General features: G+C 35.6%; 1 protein-coding gene across 1 annotated transcript; it reads left to right on the top strand.

Annotated features, from left to right (window-relative positions):
• The first annotated feature begins 10279 nt into the window (after positions 1-10279).
• Positions 10280-16147, top strand: LOC113298105 (conserved oligomeric Golgi complex subunit 2-like). The gene is made up of 12 exons (XM_026546776.1): positions 10280-10914; positions 11357-11563; positions 12179-12515; positions 12654-12815; positions 13253-13352; positions 13488-13703; positions 13790-13898; positions 14260-14460; positions 14678-14782; positions 15019-15144; positions 15252-15386; positions 15788-16147. Exons 1-12 carry the CDS (start codon positions 10456-10458, stop codon positions 15899-15901), a joined length of 2271 nt encoding a protein of 756 aa, XP_026402561.1. The 5' UTR covers positions 10280-10455; the 3' UTR covers positions 15902-16147.
• Positions 16148-22100: the final 5953 nt, after the last annotated feature.

Genomic DNA, 22100 nt, shown 5'->3' with positions numbered 1-22100 from the left:
TTGCACCTTCAGCTGCATCATATGGGTCTTCAACATACGCTTCTTTACTTGACCTAGAATGCTTTCAGGAACTTTCCTTGTTTTCACCGGCCTCTTGTCTCCCTTGCGGACTGCCAGAACCAAACCTGTTATGCGAAAACTCTGTTACTACCATAATTCGAATTGTAAAACCAATCAATACATAGAACATTTAATCCACACGATACACTGCTAAAACAATTAGACAAAAATGAAGTCTCATTCACATCACCTTCATTATCATCATCATCATCCTAAGTAATATTGCCGCTTTCTGCCAGTTACAAACAAACCAAATAAATAGGCCACACTAATTCATTTAAAAGGGAAAAAAACTGCTCAGTTTTGCTATGAGGATAAATGCGTAAAAGAAATGATAGTTGTGAATGAGATACTGTCATGATAATAGACCATAAATTAGTAGAGGAAGTAAAATTTAGCTCTTTTTTGAAAGATCACTTAGAACTAGCAGTATACACAAGATTTTTATACCAAGATACAAAAGAAAGATCTAAACGATTGAATAAATTATGGGAAGAAATGTTACCAGCAGTTTTGAAACATTTGTTGTACTTCATCCTCTTGTGAACTTTACAAACACAAATAGACAATCCCTTTAATATAATTTTACAAGTTGTTTCCCACCCCTTCTATAGACAATTTTGTACCTTGCAAAAACGAATCGCATAGAGACCCAACAGTTAGAATCTTATAGAGAATCAAAATTACAGAATCTAAGTCATTTATCATTTCTAACCAACAACAACAGCTTTCAAACAACTTTATTAGAACCAACAACATACACCATCAACCCTATAATACTTACTTACTTTAAGCACCACCATCTCTGTTACCTGGAAATAACAACCAAATCAGTATTGAAAGAAGAGTTTGATGACGATATACACATTACAGAATAATTAGTAACTAACATTATTAATCAAGACATCAAATCATCCATTAACTGCCTGCACAAGTGACGATTTAATGAAAAAAATCAAAAATATGAATTAGAAGACAATAACAATAACAATGAAAAATAGTAACCGAACTTCTCAAAATCATAATGCAAAGTTTGTTGTAGAATATAAACATATGAAAGTAAACTTGCAATAAAAATCTTGAAATGAACCAAAATTCCCATTAAATTAACAGAAATAGTGGATCCATTTGCATATAACTCAAACTAAAATTGAATTAATCCTTCTCAAAAACAGAAAAAACCCAAAGAATAAAAAGTATACGCATTCCTAATATATCAATCTTACCTTAGCAAGGATGGATGTTCAACTCCTAGCATATTTATAAAAAAAACATAGAGAAAATGTTGAGCAACATGTTCAACAACACTAATATCCAGTACCACACAAATATATGAGTCCTGTAAAATACACAAACTCACTTCAATATTTCATTCCAGAAACACAACCAATTAACATAAATCAACTAGTAATGAAAATTTTCTGACTTACCTTAATTTGTAAGGCAAATACATATGGATGGAGCAACTCTTTCCCTCACTAATATTCCATTAAAAGGATAACAATACATATGGCTGAATCAAATATAACATATCTTGAAATTGATCCAACAACAACTCCTATCAAAAATCCACTTTCAGTTTCTTGCCATGGCTTCTACGAATGACCAAACCACAATCAACAGAAATCAAAATGCAAACAACTAAAGAGATTCAATTAAAACAATTCAGATTCAATTAAAACAACTAAACAGGGGACATCTAACCAGTGAGCTAAAAAAAAATCGATTGTGCAATGAAAATAAAAAGTAACCAACCATAGAAATCGATTCTTGGTGTGAGGGTGTTGACTTTTACTTCTCAGATTGAAGACGACTTCAACCAATATAAATCTTCAAAGAACATCTCAAGATTCTCAAGTTCTAAAAACCCTAGAACCAACAGATTTAGCAGTAATCATTCATGAGATGATTATTTAATTTAGATCTAGTTAGAGATTTTGATAAAACCCCTAAAATTGAAAAAACAAACAAACATGGATTGAATCTGTTCCCAAGAGATTTAAGATCTACAACTGGAATACTACCTTTAGGGATTTCAGAAGAAGAATAAAGAGAAGGGTTTATTAGTTTGGTTGAAATAACATCTAGGGTTACTAATTTCTCCATTTCCATGGAGTTAGTTTCTTAGGTTAGAGATACGGAACGAGAGCTGGGAGAAGAAGAAGAAAAAGAAAGTGAGATTGGAAAGGGGAAAGAGAAAGAGAAAGAGGTATATATATGCTGAATAATAAAATCTACCAAAGGTAAATCGTGTTTCATCAGTCGTTGGGTCGGCAGTTGACTCAGGGATTAAAATGGTAATTATTCCGCAATTAGTTTTAGCCGTCTCAGATTTTTTCCGTGTTTTTTCTTAATCCTAGACGGTCTTCATCGGTCAACGGTCAAATGACGGTCAACATGGGTCGATTCTGTGGGTTGAAGAAACCCTATTTTCCACTAGTGAGATATGCAATGAATAACAAAACCAATAACACCTGACAATTTCCTTTTCGGTTCACAAGCAAGTTTATGAACTTACTTCCTTAGAACACATGTAGAACATTGTTCCCTAGGATGAAATCCTCACCTCATACCCATACATAATCACAATAGCATTCAAATGATTATGGCGATGTCTTATCTACAAAGTTTAATGGTTAAGCAATAAACCTCGTATTGTATTCCTTAATACTATGTCTATCTAGAGTTCAAATATGCTTCGCAGTTTTGTTTTCAATATGCACGACTTGAAAGACACGTTAGGGAATGAAACAGTTCAAGTCAAATATCACTAACCTCAAGTGGAAGGATGATTGTTGTCGTTGTAGCTCCTTGCTTCTTCACATCTTCAAGACTTCGCAATACTTGTAATGTCTCATATTCTAATACTTTCAAGCTAACCTATACGAAGTTGACTCTAGTACATAATCAAGCGACTCTTAACATGAGTTTTGATTCACTAAAATATGACAACCAAACTTGACATACTAACGCTTGGTGGGTTCTACCGAGCTATGCTCTAACAATCTCCCCCTTTGTCAGTTTTAGTGACAAAACTCTTACATCATATGGATAAACAAATTACAAAAATTCATTACACATACTCTTGATTTCTGAATTCAACAGCACAATAAACTGCTTACATTCAATCCTTGAAAATGTCGTTGTTGACATTATAATAACAAAGCTAATACTCCCCCTAAGGAAGATAGGTAGACATTTAATCCGCACGTCTTTGTTATACCAATTTATATGACATGTTACTCCCCCTTAGTATGTGCTTTCACTCTTTCGTTAGATAAACGTTCAAGCACCAATGTTCTTTTCCTTAGCAATACCAATCAATATAAAATCAATGCCAATATCACTTGTTTACTCCATATATTTCTCCCCTTTTTTGTCACAAAATGACAAAGAAACGAAAAAATAAAGGACAACACGAAAAGAAACTTACAAATCTCAAAATAGACTTGCACCCTGTAGAGTTAGGCACGAGGGTTCCGCACATCATGTTCTGATAACCAATATCAAAATCGAAACTACAAGTAGTTTTATTTTGATATGTTACCAAGGAAACAATTGTACGAAACAATTTTTCCAATATAGTTTAGCAAAACAAAAATCAACTAAGCACCGTAGTCCCTTTGCTAAACCGATTGTTCAAAAACAACCGCTTAATTCGATAAGACCAAAATAAAGATAATTTTATTTTTCTCACCAGGTTCTAATTATCCATAAACTTAGACCTTTCAATTTTGAACAAGACAAGTACTAGGTTCGTTAACTAGCATTTCTTGTTAAGGCATTCGATTAGACTTGAATAACCGAAACCTCACTTCGATAAGTCTAACTAAGATCAGAATTAACTTAGTTTCTCTTATCCAGAATCGAATTGGACTAAAAAACTCATCTCGTACACCTTTTATTTCGTTAATCCATAAATAATTCATACAAACCAACATAAATCAACTTGCATAATTATTCACCTCAACCGGAAGCAATTGAAACAACATAAACATTAAAAGCACCGCAATTGCACCGAAATTTTGTAAGCCTAAACATTTGATACCACACAATAAAGCAAGATAACAATAGTTTTTCTTAACCGGAACCAATTGAATCACACGCATCCACACACACATCATGGAATAAACATCAATTGAACCGAAATTTTGTTAAGCAAAAGCAATAAATATATATAATATAAACTCAGGCTTTTCTTAAACATGAAAACAATTAACTAACAATATTGTTACCTCAAATTTCGCATCCACTTCTCCAATATGATTGCATCTTCATCCAGGGAGAATTGATATCGAAATATCATCATGTTGTCATCCTTGTGCAAAAACAAAAGAATAACAACAACCAACTTTTACCAGAGAAAGGTTGAAAATCGGTTTTAACAATTGCAAGCAAAAGTTGAAAACCGTCGAAACACATATGATTTTATGTTAAACCAAAACCGATTCAACATATTGTGACTTTTTCACATATTGTTTCTACCAAAACCCCTCATGATTCTTTGATAAAGCCTACCAACATGGGCTAGAACTTAATCCTGCTAAATCAAAAAATCACCCAAACCACAAGGGTTCACAACATATGAGACCGAATATTAAGGTAGTAAAACCGAAATCAAACATCCCATAAACATACATAGCAAATAAGATAAAAGCATTCAAGCACAGTCTATGTAAACCGAAAACTATCACAAGAAAAATTACCAGTCAAATAATTTTATTCATAATAGTTTTATTCATAATAGACCAATACAATCAATGAAATAAATCAAAAATTGATGTCTATTCTTTCTCTCTCAGTTTTTTGTGAAGATCGCATTCAAAAACTGGATTCAAATTCCTCTGAGCACTTCCCCTTTTAGTAGACTTGTTCATCTCCAGTAGTTGAGAATGAAGGTTAGCTAGTACTTCTTTTGAATCCTTTATCACCAGTTCATGATATCTAATACAACTTTTAACAAAGTGAATTTGTTTTCTCAGAGAGTCTTGAGAGTTATCATGAAGAGGAACATCATGAGTTTCAGTCATTACTGATGCACAGAGTACTAAATCACCAAGTGATGACCCTTCTTTTACTGATTTCTCCATTGCAGTAAGATACTTCTTTCGGACAGGGAGAAGCTATATAATGATGGGAGAAAATCAAGGAATAATTTGGTTTATGGAAACCGAAACTATTTTTGCCGAAAAAGATATCTAATATTTTTTCACTTAAGAAACAGTTGTGAACAACCTGCCCAGATTTATGTTTCCTCACAATCAGAATTTTTGGGCAATAAGTGAGGATGCATTCTTCAATACAATCAGTTTGTGTTGAGGTGAGAATTACTCTCACCATAGGTAACAAAGACATCCTTTGGATGACTTATAAGCACAATAGACTGTGCTTCCTTGCGTTCTTTCTTCCTCTTGTGATTGCATGATTTTGCAATTTCTCTTTGAGATCTAATAAACTTATCAGCCTTCAAAAACTTTATTCCCCTAAGAAGAGTCTTGATAAATCTATTTTGATAGGTTTCCACGAGATATTGTGGTGTGGTTATTTCCTCCATTTAAAAAATGTGATGTCCTATTATCATAAGTACTTGTTTCTGATACTTTTGGTATTTCACTAAATTTTTCTTTTTCAGATTTTACCATACTGGTTTTATCTGAAGGAGACTTCAAAAGGTTTTCAAGTTCCAGGCTTAACCTTTTATTTTCCTTTATCCCCAACTCACATTTTTCTAGGAGTTGATTAGACTCATTGGAATCATCACAGTTAGAGTTGGCAAAAAGTGCATTGCAATTGGATATTTCTTCATTGGATTCTTCCTCCGGAATATCATCAAGGGTGGAGACATACACCCTATTGCGCTTTCTAGTTCTTCTGCTGGAACAGTTTTTTTCCATATGTCCGAATCTTCGGCACTTGAAGCATTGAACTTCATCATTATCCTTTTTATGGCAAACTGATAATATATCAGGAACATGTTTATCAATAGATAAGATGTTCTTAATCCATTGCGCTAGAAGAACAATAGTCGAGTCAAGCTCCTTTTCAACAGATGCCTTTATTTCTTGGCAACGTCTCTCAGTTTGATTCTTTAGCAGAATTTCTCTATCAAAGATCTTTAACTTTGCTACAAGAGAGCTTCGAGAAAGTGTAGAAAGATCATTTTCTTCTATTATAGCATGTTTCTTAGACTCATATCTGGATGGTAACGATCTGAGAATTTTGCGTACTATTTCCTTTTCAGGTATTTCCTTTCCAAGGAAAAAAGATGCGTTAACAATCTCAGAAAGTTTAGAGTTAAACTCCTCAAAAGTGCCGTTATCATCCATATTGAGATGTTCCCAGCCAAATGAAAGGTAAAGAAGTCTAGCTTCCTTTTCAGATTCATCTCCCTCGAATACAGTCTCAAGAATATCCCATGCTTCTTTAGAAGTTCTACAAGCCAGTACATGATGTAGAAGATCATGACTAACTGCATGAATGATGGCATTCAAACCATCAGAATTCTGCTTTGCAAGAATCCTTTCTTCAAGAGTATATGACGCTAGGTGTTTAAACTCTGACTCTGAATAGTCTATCGGACGTTGGTATCCGTCTTCGATTAATAACCATGTATTAAAATCTCGGGATTGAAGAAAGGCCTTCATAGACGATTTCCATAATGGATAATTAGTCTCATTAAATCTTGGTGGTACGTTAACTGAATCACTCATTAGATTCATTCTTATAGGTTGGATCGCACCAAACACAGATTGTTAGATCTTTTCGTGTTTGCCTGCTCTGATACCAATTGAAAAAGCGAGGGTACCCAAATATACCTCAAGCTAAAACTTTTCCTACCTATAAGTCCTTTCTCCGAAAGTGATTGTCTATGGACAGAGTCGAGACAATACAACTAATCGGTTCACACTTCGTGTGATCGTCTATGGATACGAGATCGAGACAATACAACAACGAAGTATGTTACTTGATAAAAAGGTTCAAACTTAACCAAACACAAAAGGATTCACTTATCAAGTAAATATGAATTAACGTTTGTGTAATTTACTTTAACTATAATAAAACAATTATAATGCGGAAATATAAAGTAAATGACACATCAAGATTTTGTTAACGAGAAAACCGCAAATGCAGAAAAACCCCGGGACCTTTTCCAGAATTAAATACTCTCAGGATTAAGCTGCTACACAAAATTACACCTAACTTCGTATATTTGAGACCAAACAACTAAACCTATAGTTCACCTAGTTCCGTCTGTATTCCCGCGCCTCCAACTTATAAATAAGTGACGTACTTGGAACAATTCCTTTGGTTCGTATTCCAAACAGTAAAGGAACAACAAATTTGTTTGGTATCAACTCTCTTCAACCAAGTGATATGAGTCGGACAAAGGCTCTTCCGTTTATCTTAACATAAACTCCTTCGTCAGGTCGTTAGATCTATCTTATGTTCAATTACCGAAGTAATCGTTTAAGATTAATCCAACAACACTCTTAATCCAAAGAATTGTGTTGATGCCGATCTACTCAATCAATCAATCCAATCTATCACAAGGATAAACCGATTATTAATTGGATCCTCTTTTACCGAAACAAGTATTGTGCACACCAAAGATTATAAACCCAAGTCAGATCTTCAATATCTTCTTTGTCTCCAAATCTTCTTAAATCTTCAATAAAAACCTGCACACAATCACTTGAATCTCTTGTGATTAATCACGCACAGAACGGAGTCTGTTAACAATGGATTATCACAAGATCGTCTTTAGAGATAACAACAGTCTAAAGATCCCTGTCGAAACTCTGAACTAGTTTGAATGAATCTTATATCAGAAAAGAAGATTCTCAAGCATAAACAAACAAGGTGCAATCATATTTCAACCACTGTTAGTCAATCAAATCAATGAAAACAAAAGATAAACCGCAATTATCTAGTTTCCCACCAACGGTACACGCTAGAGCTTCTCAATCCCAAAGAAAACTTTAAATTGAGCGGCCGTAAGAGATTTCGCCTAATTAGGTTACTCTCCTCTCCGAATAGGCGGCTACACCAGTAACAACAACAAAAGAGGAAGTCTGTTGTTACGAAGGATTAATTTGCTAGAAAGGCAAATTTCAAGTATTTATAGACAAGGAAGTTTGGACACCAAGGAATTTCTAAAACCGAAAATATTCTCAAGATATTCATTAAAGCACAAATTCGGTTTCCATAATTCCTGGAAATGCTCTGTCCAAAAATAATGATCGAAATCTCTCGGAAAATCTAATTAGTAAATGCACATTACTAATTCTTATATTTCCCTACAAAATGAAATTAATAACCTTAATTAAAAGATTCTAAACTTACTTATGTTTCGATCCTGGGATTCTCTTCCCTTAGCTATTAAGGAATAACTTTGAACAATTAAAGAAATAAACATTCATAGCACGTGTTCAAAGTATGTCGACATCCTAACTTTGTAAGTTCTCTTTCACACTTACAACCTTGAAACCGATTTTCCACACTTCCAAACAAGTTTAGAATTGGTTCATCTTACTTTCAAGAACTATGTGATTGATCAAACAGACATTCAATCACAATCATGGGTTTAACGGTTCTACCAAAACAAGTTTCGGTTCTACCTTCCATGTGAGTACTGTGCATAGTCACACTAGCTTTCCAAAATTCGGTTGACTAGGTACTAGGATCAGTTCCCCACATATATATGGTATCTAACTTATATGTGTTGCACATGTCCATAGGATCGGTTCCCCTTTGCCTAAAAACGTGTTGCCATGTCCATAGGATCGGTTCCCCTTTCTGCTATAAACCTTGCTGCACCCCATACAAGGATCGGTTCCCTTTTGTGATGTACTGCACCTCTTACTAGGATCAGTTCCCCTTTCCCATATTTGGTCAGACATAAAATCACAAACCCGATCATACCATCTTAGGTGATTACTTAAGATCGGTTTCACTAATAAAAGTCATACCAATACATAAGTCAGGCCTTTGTGAATAGTTCTACCAAGAACACAAACAAGTTGTGAGCGGTTATACTCAATCACACATATTGTTTGTTCATAAGATATGCAATGAATAACAAAACCAATAACACCTGGCAATTTCCATTTCGGTTCACAAACAAGTTTATGAACTTACTTTCTTAGAACACATGTAGAACATTGTTCCCTAGGATGAAATACTCACCTCATACCCATACATAATCACAATAGCATTCAAATGATTATGGCGATGTCTTATCTACAAAGTTTAATGGTTAAGCAATAAACCTCGTATTGTATTCCTTAATACTATGTCTATCTAGAGTTCAAATATGCTTCGCAGTTTTGTTTTGAATATGTACGACTTGAAATATACGTTAGGGAATGAAACAATTCAAGTCAAATATCACTAACCTCAAGTGGAAGGATGATTGTTGTCGTCATAGGTCCTTGCTTCTTCATATCTTCAAGACTTCGCAATACTTGTAAGGTCTCATATCCTAATACTTTCAAGCTAACCTATACGAAGTTGACTCTAGTACATAATCAAGCGACTCTTAACATGAGTTTTGATTCACTAAAATATGACAACCAAACTTGACATACCAACGCTTGGTGGGTTCAAACGAGCTATGCTCTAACACCGGGGTTTTTCTGCATTTGCGGTTTTTCCTCGTTAACAAAATTTCTGGTGTCTGTGTTATTTATTTTCCGCATTATATTGTTTATCTTTATAATTGAAATATCACAGGTTGTACGTAAACAAATCAAAGCAGATACATCCATCCTTGTTTCTTGTATACAACTTGATTGATTCTTGGATATTGATTTTTGAGATCGTCCAAGAACTCTCACACGTAAATCAGGTTCACGGATTTGGTTCTGTCAACTTTCTAATTGTGAGAGAAAGAGATATAACTCTGAATATTATTCCTCGATTGAGATTCATTAAGTTGAACTCTTAGAATTTTATCTAGATTGTCTGTTCGATTTTAGATCAAACCAAACCAAACCCTCACCTTCGATTTTTTTACTTTGTAAATGAAAACCAAACTATTATCAAACGACCCGGTTCTAGCAGATAATCGATACCATATACAACCCTACCTAACTAGCCTACGCTCAGTAGTGCCCATGACGGCGCAACACTCCTAGCTTCTGTGGGCCGTGCTGCATTGAACCGGCTATTTTAATCTCTGCATCGCTTCGACCGTGAACAAGATGACGTACAAAGACGGTTATTATCACTTTCTGCAAGTTTCAAAAAACAAATATCATGTAAAAAATACCCGAACCAGTTCCTCGTAGCTATTCTCCGTTAATTTACAGCAAATCTCAAGCCCAGAAAAAAAATCACCAACAGATAAAGAAATTCTCCCTCGAGAGAGTGACAGAAACTCTAGAGGGATCAATAATGGCGGATCTAATGTCTCATCACAGATCTACGACAACCACAGACATTTTCGGTGATCCACTAGATTCAAAACCACTTTGGTTCAAACCAAATTCATTCCTACAACCCAATTTTAATCCCGAATCATACATATCAGATCTAAGAACGTTCGTTCCATTCGATAACCTACGATCAGAACTTCAATCTCACCTCTCATCACTGAAATTAGAACTAATTGAACTTATTAATCGTGATTATGATGATTTTGTTAGTCTAAGTACTAAATTGGTGGATATTGAATCATCTATATCACGTATGCGCGCTCCGTTAACTGATTTAAGAGATAAGATTTTGTTGTTTAGAGATAGTGTGGAGGGTTCGTTGTTAGGGTTACAGAATGGGTTGAGGAAAAGAGGTCAAGCTGAGAATGTTAGAGAAGTTTTAGAACTGCTTCTTGATACTTTTCATGTCGTTTCCAAGGTATAGTGCCCTATTTCGAATTGATTTCTGGTGTAATATGAAACGTTTTAGTTGAAGTTTCTGGAATTAGGTTGAGTTTGACGATCTTTAGAGTTACATCATTTAGGTTAATGTTATGTCTATAATTTTCTCAAGAAAAGATGAGGTCTATATTGAAGAAAAAGGCAGCCATATTTCTTGTTCTCTTTTGTTTTTCTTGGGCTTTATAGAACTAAGTTCGAAATTATTAAGGTTTAACAGCTAAATTGTTGCCGTGTCCAACATGAATATCAGTGTCCATATGAAAACTTATAAAAATCTTTTATACTCATAGCAGACGTTCTCAGTGATTTCCGTTCATTTTTGTGTTAATGAAACTTAGGTATTGTGAGTTTGCCTAATAATTTATGGTCCTATGATGATCAAGGACTAGATCTATGACAAGTTGTATATTTTCTTGTAGGTTGAGAAACTCATCAAGGAATTACCTAGTGTGCCGACTGATTGGTCAAATGGTGAAGTGAACTCAACTGAAAATAGTTCTCTTAGTAATGGAAATTCATTACAACATACTGAGAATGAAACAAGCGTACGAGAGACTCAGAGCATGCTTTTGGAGCGAATTGCCAGTGAGATGAATCGGCTAAAGTTCTACATTGCTCATGCACAGGTCTATTTTGCTACCCTCAGTTAGTTGCATGCTCGAACTTTTCTGGGCGGCTGCCTGCTTTGTGTATAATACATTTGCGATGAACTGCCAATCAATATTCAAACTGGTATTTTCAGAGTCGATACTCTCAGGTCACTGGGAGTTTTTTTGTTGGTCGACCTAGATGCTAAGTTTAATTAGTTATTGGAAATCAGGTCGACTGATTACAGTCTTCTGTCACAAACATTCAATCATTTACTGACAACCCGGAGGGGAAAGGAAACTGTAGTTAAAAAGTCGAATTGACACCAGAAAATGGTTCTCTTGCTTACTTAATGTGGTTTTGACATTGTTATTGCTTTCACAAAGAAGGTTGAAGCACACATAGGTTTACTAGTCGTGAAAGCTCTAATGCATACACACTTAATATCATATGCTTAATACATACTTAATGAACATACATTTTTATTGTTCATTCTGATCCTTAGCAGATATTCCTTGCCTGCCATATTGCACCTTCGTTACATTTAACTTTATTATCATATCAATGCCTATGGTGTAGCTTCCCCCCACCCCCCACCCCACCCCACCCACCCATCTTATCTTATTATCTGTTTTCTTATTTTGGCAGTACAGAATTTTCCATTTATTGATAACATGGAGAAAAGGATTCAAAGTGCTAGTTTATTGTTGGATGCAAGCGTGGGTCATTGTTTTGTAAATGGCCTTGAACATCGAGATGCAAGTGTGATTTATAATTGCTTACGTGCGTATGCGGCAATAGATAACACTACAGGCGCGGAAGAGATTTTCCGGACAACAATTTTGTCCCCATTGGTTCAGCAAATAATCCCGCATGGCTCTTCACAGACGGTGGTTGGGGCAGCAGTAGATGATCTTGAAGAGGATTATAAACAACTTCTGCAACATATTGATAAGCATTGCAAATATTTATTGGAAATTTCTTCAACTGGTAATGCCATTTTGGAGTTCTAATTTGATTGATTGTTTTCAGTTTCCTACATGACACACTATTTCATGTTAACTGCTTCTGAATTACATGTTTGTATATTATATAAATGTAATTAAGTGGTTATGTTGGTATGTTCAGCAAATTCAGGATTGCATGTATTCGACTTCTTGGCGAATTCAATCCTTAAAGAGGTTCTCATGGCTATTCAAAGGGGAAAACCTGGGGCATTTTCATCCGGGAGACCGACAGAGTTTTTGAGAAATTACAAATCGAGCTTGAGTTTCTTGGCTGTTCTTGAAGGTAAACCTGGCTCAACTATTGTTTGTTCAGTTAACTATTTTAAAAAGATTATTTTGGCCGGCCAACTTCACGTTTTATTATTACATTTCATTTTCACACATGAAATTTTTGGTGTAGGTCTTTGTGGTATAGATGGCTATTATCACATTGTGACATGTATCTTATGTTGTGTATTTTATCAAATTCAGGCGAACTTTGAAACTAATACTCCTAATGCTAAAGCTTGACTAAGCGTGTATTTATTACGGAGTTCTCTTACATTGACTAATGACGTAAGATACATGCCACCATGTGATTGGTCTGTTACGCCCACTTCGAACATAGACCCAAATTGACCATGTCTTTCTTTGGGCGTGTTAAGTTGGAATCATCTTTCTTATGATTGTTGAAGAGTTTTATTCATTCATCTTTGTTATATTTTCCAATTGTCATGCAAGGCTACTGTCCATCCAGATCTTCTATTATGAAATTTCGATCAGCGGCCGTCTACATGGAGTTCATGAAGCAGTGGAATCTTGGGGTTTATTTCTCATTGAGGTGTGTCATATTCTTTGCCTCACGGCTTTTGATGAAATGTTTCTTTTCAATTTATGATCTGTATTTTTTACTGCACTATTTTGTGATTTATGAGGTTTATCATATGGCTCAGAAATATCACTTCAATCACTTCAGATTTCAGGAAATAGCCGGGTCTTTGGATTCTGCACTCACAGCAACGTCCCTCAGCCCTGCTCAGGAGTCACAATCTACTCAAAGAAATCCTCGAGACTTAACCTTAAAGCAAAGTATAGCACTTTTGGAGAGCTTGAGATCCTGCTGGAGAGAGGATGTTCTCATTATTTCTTCCTCTGACAAGTTTCTGCGCTTATCTTTGCAGCTTCTTTCAAGGTATCGCCTACACCTCTAATCTGCGTTTCTTTTGTTCATAAACCTCATCTGCTAACTGAACTATGGGCATTCTGAATGTATGATAGGTATTCAACTTGGTTGTCTTCTGGATTGGAAGCTCGCAAATCAGCCAAACCAGGATCCAGCCCTGTCTCGGATTGGGCTACTTCTGCCGTTCCAGAAGACTTTATTTATGTACGCATGTTACTTTAGTTCTAGTTGCACTTTTTAGTCATCTCTTATTATAATGATTTACATTCCTGGCATTCACGCTATGTTAAAAGAGTTAGCTTGTTATGAAGTGTAAATGTCATTCTGTATCAGCTGCAACAGTGCTAATTCATACTTTTTGGAACGTGTTCTCCTACATCATTGATATGCAACTGCTTTGTGCTCCATGTGTATTTTGTTGTCTTTGTAATTGTTCTTGAAGTGGTTTTCATTCAAGTACTTATTGTGGGTAACATTTAGGAATTCTAAAGTACCTCTACTAGTTCTGCAGAATGCAAGTTATGGTGTTTGAACCAGCATACTGATAAATGGTTTTGTTTTTCAGGTGATGCATGATATAGATTGTCTTATCACTGAGCTCGAGGGTAACTATCTTGATCATGTATTTCAGCAGCTGGGTTCATGTCCATCTGAAGTACAGGATTTAATAAAGCATAGTATAGTACAAGGTGGAAAAGTTTTGAATGATGTGGTACCTCGGATAATGGAGACAATGATAGAATCCCTTGTTGAGAAATCTAAAGAGGCAAGTTGTCTGTCTGGTGAAAGACCTATACCTGAGTGTATACATGTATAGAGAGTCAAAAGTCTAATACATGAATTAAGTAATTTCCCTGGTGGTATTATGTTTCAACTGGGCATCGATCTATATTCTTCCAAATATATATGTTATCTTTGTTGTGCTTGTATGTATGGGAACCTGTCCTGCATCCTTACTTGTCTTTCTGAAATAAACCCTGCAGGATTTGAGGCAGTTAAAAGGAATAACTGCAACGTACAGGATGACTAATAAACCTCTTCCTGTAAGGCATTCACCCTATGTGTCTGGGGTTCTGCGTCCTTTGAAGGTATTGTCTTTTTGTTTGCTCAAAACAAATAATCATTCATTTGGGAATAGTTGACAAACGTTAGTAAGCATCCTGTTCTCTAGGATTTGGAGATGAGAGTCACATTTGCTAGGTAGCTTGATTTTGGTTCATGCTTTTGTAATGTCTCCTATATTCTCAAACAGTTTCTAATGTTCGGGCCATGGCAATTACAGTGTCCTTCATTACTAAGTATTGAATTGCTCCACCATTTACAGATTTTTCTTGAGGGAGATCGGGCAAAGACATACTTGAGTGCAGAATCTAGGAAACATCTGCTCCAGAGAGCCTCAGAAGAGATTACTGGCAGTTACTATGAGCAGGCTGCAGAGCTTGTTAACGTGGTTAGTATGCGAGGCATTTCACTGTAATTGCAGAATTTTGTATGCAAGGCACTTCTGTACTTGCAGAATTCCATTATTAACTCTAATAAGGATGTTGAACTTCGTAGGCAAGGAAAACAGAGTCGTCGCTTCAAAAAATACGTCAAGGTGCACAAAGACGAGCAGGGGCTAATGCAGATGTGTTGAATAACAATATCTCCAACAGTGATAAGATCTGTATGCAGTTATTCCTTGATATTCAGGTATTTACTCTCTGGTTGTTGTTTTTTTCCCACAGGTCAGTCTCACAGTTGTGGAAACAGTGACTAAGAAGTTTGGTACCATAACTTTGGTTCCAAGGAAAACTATTTAGAACTGTTGAACCTGTCAGCAAACTAGTGAAATAATGAGGTTAGGGGGAAATGGGGCCAATTAAAAGGATTATGTTTTGAAGAGAGGAATATAAGAGTGAAAGTAGTTCAGTAATGCAGATCGCTAGTTCATCTATTCAACTATTTCGGAGTACTTTTTATATCGTTATTTTAAATATCAATGTCTCACTGTAACCTTGTCGGTGTAGCAGTGATATCCCTTTTACTTCTAGGTAGATTTTATTAGTATCTTATATTTGTGGGTATATTTCCATCTTTAAATTTTTCCTCAGGAGTATGGACGCAACCTTGCTGCTCTTGGTGTCGATGCAGCCAGTATAGAAACATACCTCTCCTTGTGGCAATGTGTGGCCCCTCCCGACAGGCAATCTTCAATCAACTTCTGATTCAAACCACATCAACTTAGATGCTTCTCTTACAAATGTCATACACATTCATATTCTATATATTTTCATCAACAAGAAATGTAACCTTCATCTGATTTTGTTCTTGAAACTGAGTTTTGTTTTCCTCGAGGGTTTTTGGTAATTTGAGGGCAGGAAATGGAATCGATAAATGTTTACATCATACTTACCCTGCCACCCCTGGTGCTGGATAAACTGGATAAATACATAGATTTTTTAATCACGTTCTTAAAGGTCCCGTCCCTCTGTAAACCAGGTGAGATCTTGTGATGAATATGCTACAGAAAGAACATGAGTAAAGTAGCTAGCACTGTTGGCGGTAGATGTTGTAATTGGTAGTTTATTCAAGGCTTCAATCGTTAAATCTCGGAGAGACTTACTTCCCTTCACTTTCAGAAAAAGAAAAAAGTGATTCACGCTGTTCGAATGAATCCTGATTTTGGGCGTACCTAAATCTTTCTAGGCATACAAAACAATAGTCCCACTCCCATCTTGGGTGACCTTATAAGGGGTACCTGTGGGTAGTTCAATTATCTATATACCCTTAATACAAAAATCTAAAATCAGTTTTCTAAAAAATCAAAATCAGTTTCCCTTACCATCTCTTCCTCCTCCTCTAGCCGAACTCTTCCCCCTCCTGCGAAAAAAAAAATTCATCATCGTGATTAATTGTCGATTCGTAAAAATTTGATCGTCGATTAAACTCAACCACATAATGACTCGTACAAAGAAAAGCAGGGATTAGGCAAACCAAATCGTCTTCTAATCCATCAATTGAAGAAGAAAAACCAATTGAAGATGAAGGTGTAGAAACTGAAAATCAACCACCAATTGAACCAGAAATTGAACCAACTGCATCTCCAACTCCGGAAATGAGGATAAGAAAGCAAGTTTTACAAACCCAATCTCCTATTTGCTGTTTTTCGTCGATTAAATGACGGTTACAGTGTTGGGTTCGGCTCAAAATTGAGTTGCGTTTTTAGCCGAACTGTTCTTCACAAAAGCTTCATGTAAGTGTATATGAACAGTTCGGCATGAAATTTCAAGCCGAACCTAGTCACAGATAGAGATGCATAGGGGTTCGGCGTATTTGATAATCATAATATGTGCCGAACCTAGCACATTTACGAGGTTCGGCTATTACGATATTCTCAATATGTGCCGAACCAATAACAATATTTTAACCCAAAAAATAACAAATTGATGTTCGGCTCATACGATTTTCGAAATATAAGCCGAACCAGTAATTATTTTTTTTCCGAGCTATTCAGGATGTTGTTCAACTTACTATGAAACTTTCATATAAGCCGAACTAGTGTCTAGCAAAAGGGTTGGAATTGAAAATTATAGGTTCGGCGCATGCAGTAAACAGATTCAGTGAGCCGAACCGTTCATCAATTAGTAGATTCGACTCATAGATGTGAGCCGAACCTCAACCTGTTTCGCCGAACCATGATCCAAAAAATCATCTAAACAACCTTTATAATTCTGAAAATTATCGTAATCACTAAACAAAATATTTAATCACTAATCAATATTACTAACACTAATACGTAAAGGGCATATTTGCCATTAAAAAAATTTGGGTTAAGGGGTAATTTGATTTTGCTATTTCACAACCTTTTTTGTCTTTATGCAGTATGCCTAGTAAGATTTCAGTATGCCCAAAATCAGGGTTCGTTCGAATTACATATATTTTTTTTTTATTTTTTTTTATTGTTTATTGAGCAAAGCTATATACCATTTTGTGTATTTGCAATACGATCAAGACAAACGTCATCCGATACTAGAGTATCTATTTTGTTTTTGGTCAGGTTTATTCAAAATCTATTCTTCTCTTCTACTAGAGTTTTTTTTCAGAATTTGTTGATCTTTTGCCCATTGAATAAAAAAATGATATTGGTATACCGGGGGTTGAATCCCGCCATTTATACTGACTGAGAGGGAAAGAGTGGGACTCCAACCCGCCCCATTGGGTGGGTTGGGGTCGCCTTTTTCCCGGTCGGTATAAACCGCGGGATTTAACCTGCGGGACTATTTGAATAGTGGAAATAAAGCTTGCATTGAAGCACAAAAGGACCAACTCTGTGGATGAATAAACATATTATTTATTCAGATGGAAAAAACAAAGAAAAAGGAGAAAGGAGAATTACCAATATAGGATTAGCTGAGCACCAATACAACCTGAACAAAACTAAGTCTAAATAGACCTTACAACATGCTCAATACGGAAACCGGAATTTCGTGGGAGGGAAGAACTTTATAAAATCTAAATGAAACGTTAAAAAGTATCTCTTAAACTCAACCTATCAAAATCAAGTCTAGATTTAAGGAATAGTGAATGGATTTTGTCCTACCCTGATGCCACTCTAGCTCATCTCCCTCAAAAAGGTTCAGACCACAAACCTATTATGTTGTCTCCTTACACTACCTCTAATATTTCAGGTAGAAACTGGAAATTCTTTCAACACTGGCTTGAAAATGATGCTTGTACTAATGAAATTATGAATGCTTGGAAAATTAACAGTACAGGGTCTGCTGCTTTCATTTTAGCTGATAAGCTTTCAAATACCAGACATATTTTATCAATCCAGAGTAAAAGTGTGTTTGGTAATATTCAACAAAGACTCAAAATAATTAAACAAGATCTTTCTCATCTTCAAGCTACAGATGTTCAAGGTAAAAATACAGCTGAAGTTATGAAACTGGAAAAGGAGATTGATATTTTAAATGACAAAAATTCAGAGATCATTTCTACAACGATATGGATAGAAATTCTAAGTATTTTCATATAAGAGCAAACCAAAGAAGAACAAGAAACATAATTGATTCTCTTCAGGCTCAAGATGGTTCTTGGTGTCAAGATAGGAACTCTATTGAAGATCCCCTTGTTTCCCACTTCAAGAAGATAAGTTCTACTTCTAATCCTGATGACACTCACAATTTTATTCAACATATTCCAAAATGCATTAATGATCAAGATAATGCAGATTTAGTGTATGTCCCTACTCATCAAGAAATTCATGAAACTCTATCTTTAATGGAACCTTGGACTTCACCTGGACCAGATGGTTTTCCACCAGGTTTTTATCAATCCCAATGGAACATTGTCAAAGATGATGTCTGCAAGACAGTTCAATCCTTCTTCATCTCAAGTTTTCTTCTTAAGAAGCTTAACAACACAAGAGTTTCTTTAATTCCTAAAACTACTTCAGCACACAAGCCAGAAGACTACATGCCAATTGCTTTATGCAGTACAATTTATAAGCTCATTTCAAAAATTATTGCTCTCAGGTTAAAGAAACACATTGTTAATATCATTTCTCCAATGCAATCTGCTTATGTTCTAGGTAGACTAATCTTAGAGAATATCTGCATGGTTCAAGAACTAGTAAAAGCAATGAAGCACAAAGGAGGTAGAACAGGCTATCTAGCTTTGAAAATGGATATGTCAAAAGCTTTTGACAAATTAGAATGGAGTTTTCTCATAGATGTTCTAAAGAAGTTTGGTTTTTGTGATAAATTATGTCATCTTATTCACCAATGCATCAGTACAACTCAGATTGAGATTATGATTAATGGTTCTCCATCAACTTCTTTTAAACCTACAAGGGGAATAAGACAAGGAGACCCCCTCTCTCCTTATATCTTCATCCGTGCTATGAAGGCTTTCTCAAGGAAACTCAATCATCTAGAATTGAAGAATCAGTTAACATGAATGAAGGTCTCAAGATCATCACCAAAGATTAACCACTTGTTATTTGCAGATGACTGTCTGCTATTCTGCAAAGCAAGCCAAGTTTGAAAAAGCGGGGGTCTAACAACCACACCTAATATTTCTTTTGGCAATCTGAATAGACAAACTTGTTAGAGCACTGCTCGGTCGAACTCGCATGCATTGCTATCTCAAGCATGTTTGTAAATGTTAGTGATCAAAACTATAAGTCTTGATTTCTAACCTATTTATAGATGTCTAGGACTAGGACATAGATAGTGTAGTTGATCTTAGATTTCACAGAGTTCATCATTTGAAGAAACTACTAAGGGGAGCTTGTGGAACTTCTTCGAAAAAAGGTATGTGGAGACTTGGACTCATCTATCACTTGGAAAGTCTATTTCTACTATCTCCTATATTGATACATAAGTCCTGTTAAGATATAGTTTTCTCTATACATATTTGAGATTTCGAGCTGAGTATATCTCGCTCACATATTTCTCGAAATATGTGTTGGTAAGCTTTCGCTTCGACCAAGTTCATCTTATATCATGAGAAAATTTCCGAGTAACATCTTACATGGTTTGTGTGATACAATCATTTGATGTAGGCTTGGAATGTTTCGATAATGATTATTTCAATATCTTGAAAATTGCATTGATGCTAATAGTGTGTGAAAACGGCTATTGTCATTATAGAAGAATGTTTCAATGATTGAAATAAAGAGTTGATAATGTAACCATGTTTGGATATAAGCATATATAGTGCGTTCGCACATTAGTGTATAAATCCATAAACCGGGAACCAAGAGTATGCATATGTGTGTATATGAAATTGGTGAAGGAGACAGGTTAAGTATGCGTACCCGTACGCATACTGGCGGAAGTTTTCGAACCGAAAATTTCTGCTAAGTTTGGAAACTAAACAAACTCAAATCCGGTTGCTTAAGTACGCATACCCATACGCATACTTAAGCTGGTTACTTTGTCAAATCGGCCAGTTCATGGACTTAAACATTTAAATCATAAGGAATGCAATCTTTGCAAACCGAGCTATAATGTTCATGATTGATTCAAGTGAATCAAATCGATTTGGTTTCAATTGTGTTTTCTATAGCAATTGAACAACTCTTTAACTAGTTTCATTTGAGTCATTTGAACTAGAGGTTGAGATGAATAAGGTTGATATGAGAGTAATCATATGGCTAACCTTGGTTAACTGTTTGTGAACCAACATGGTGTACACGTTTAGGTACGATTAATAAACCTAAATGAGGGTACATTTCATCTGTGTGTAACAAGCTAAGTTCGATCTAACGGTTGAAAGATATTATCTTGGTTGAATCAGGTTTTTCATCTAATGGTGAATATTGAATGCTTTGTTACCAAGGTAACTTGGATTGCAAACCCTGATTTGAAAACTATATAAAGGAGAAATCTAGCAACTGGGAAACCTAATCCCCACACCTCCTGTGTGTTACTAGTTGCATAAATAGAGTCGATTCTCCTTTAACCTTAGGTTTCTTCTCGAGACCCTGTAGGTTAACGACTTGAAGACTTCATTGGGATTGTGAAGCCAGAACCAACTATTATCTTTGTAGTTGCGTGATCTGATCTTTCTGTTTCTATCGTGTTGAGTGCAATTGAAATAATTGGCTCGAGATTTTATATCTCCGATAGGCAAGATAGAAAAGTAATCACAAACACTTCATATCATCGTTTGTGATTCCACAATAACTTGTTTAGCTAGTTGATTAAGTTTATTGTGAGGTGATTGATAATTCTATGTTGTTCTTCGGGAATATAAGTCCGCGTTATCAATTGGTTTCTGTTCACCTTGATTTATCAAAAGACGGAACAAAAACTCTTGGGTAGTTATGTGGGAGATAGATTTATTCAATCATATAGACTTTTCTGTGTGAGACAGATTTGTCTATCAAGTCTTCGACTTTGGGTCGTAGCAACTTTTAGTTGTGGGTGAGAGCAACTAAGGGAATCAAGTGCGTAGTATATTGTTGGGATCAGAGACGCAAGGAGCGCAACTGTACCTTGAATCAGTGTGAGATTCATTAGGGTTCAACTACAGTCCAGTCCAAAGTTAATTGGTAGTAGGATAGTGTCTGTAGCGGCTTAATACAGTGTGGTGATCAATCTGGACTAGGTCCCGGGGTTTTTCTGCATTTACGGTTTCCTCGTTAACAAAATTTCTGGTGTCTGTGTTATTTCTTTTCCGCATTATATTTTGTTATATAACTGAAATATAACAGGTTGTGCGTTAAGATCAATCACTTAGAATATCCAACCTTGGGTTATTGATTTACATTGATTGACACTTGAACATTGGTCTTTGGTACCGTTCAAGTTACTCCTCTTATTCAATCGGGCTCGCAGATTTCTATTTGATGATTGCAGATTGAATTAAGAGTTAGAGATATTAAACTCTTTGATATACTTTACTCTAGATTGA

The sequence above is a fragment of the Papaver somniferum genome, chromosome 7, assembly GCF_003573695.1.
Source record: "Papaver somniferum cultivar HN1 chromosome 7, ASM357369v1, whole genome shotgun sequence".
NCBI lineage: Eukaryota > Viridiplantae > Streptophyta > Magnoliopsida > Ranunculales > Papaveraceae > Papaver > Papaver somniferum.
Note: the sequence above shows the minus strand (reverse complement) of the source record. Positions and strands in the feature narration are given on the sequence as shown.

Coding starts and splice junctions, on each gene's coding strand:
- LOC113298105 (XM_026546776.1), top strand. CDS start 10,456: ATGGCGGATCTAATGTCTCATCACAGATCTACGACAACCACAGACATT. Junction 13,353..13,487: donor GGGGTTTATTTCTCATTGAG/GTGTGTCATATT, acceptor CAATCACTTCAG/ATTTCAGGAAATAGCCGGGT. Junction 14,461..14,677: donor TTGTTGAGAAATCTAAAGAG/GCAAGTTGTCTG, acceptor TAAACCCTGCAG/GATTTGAGGCAGTTAAAAGG.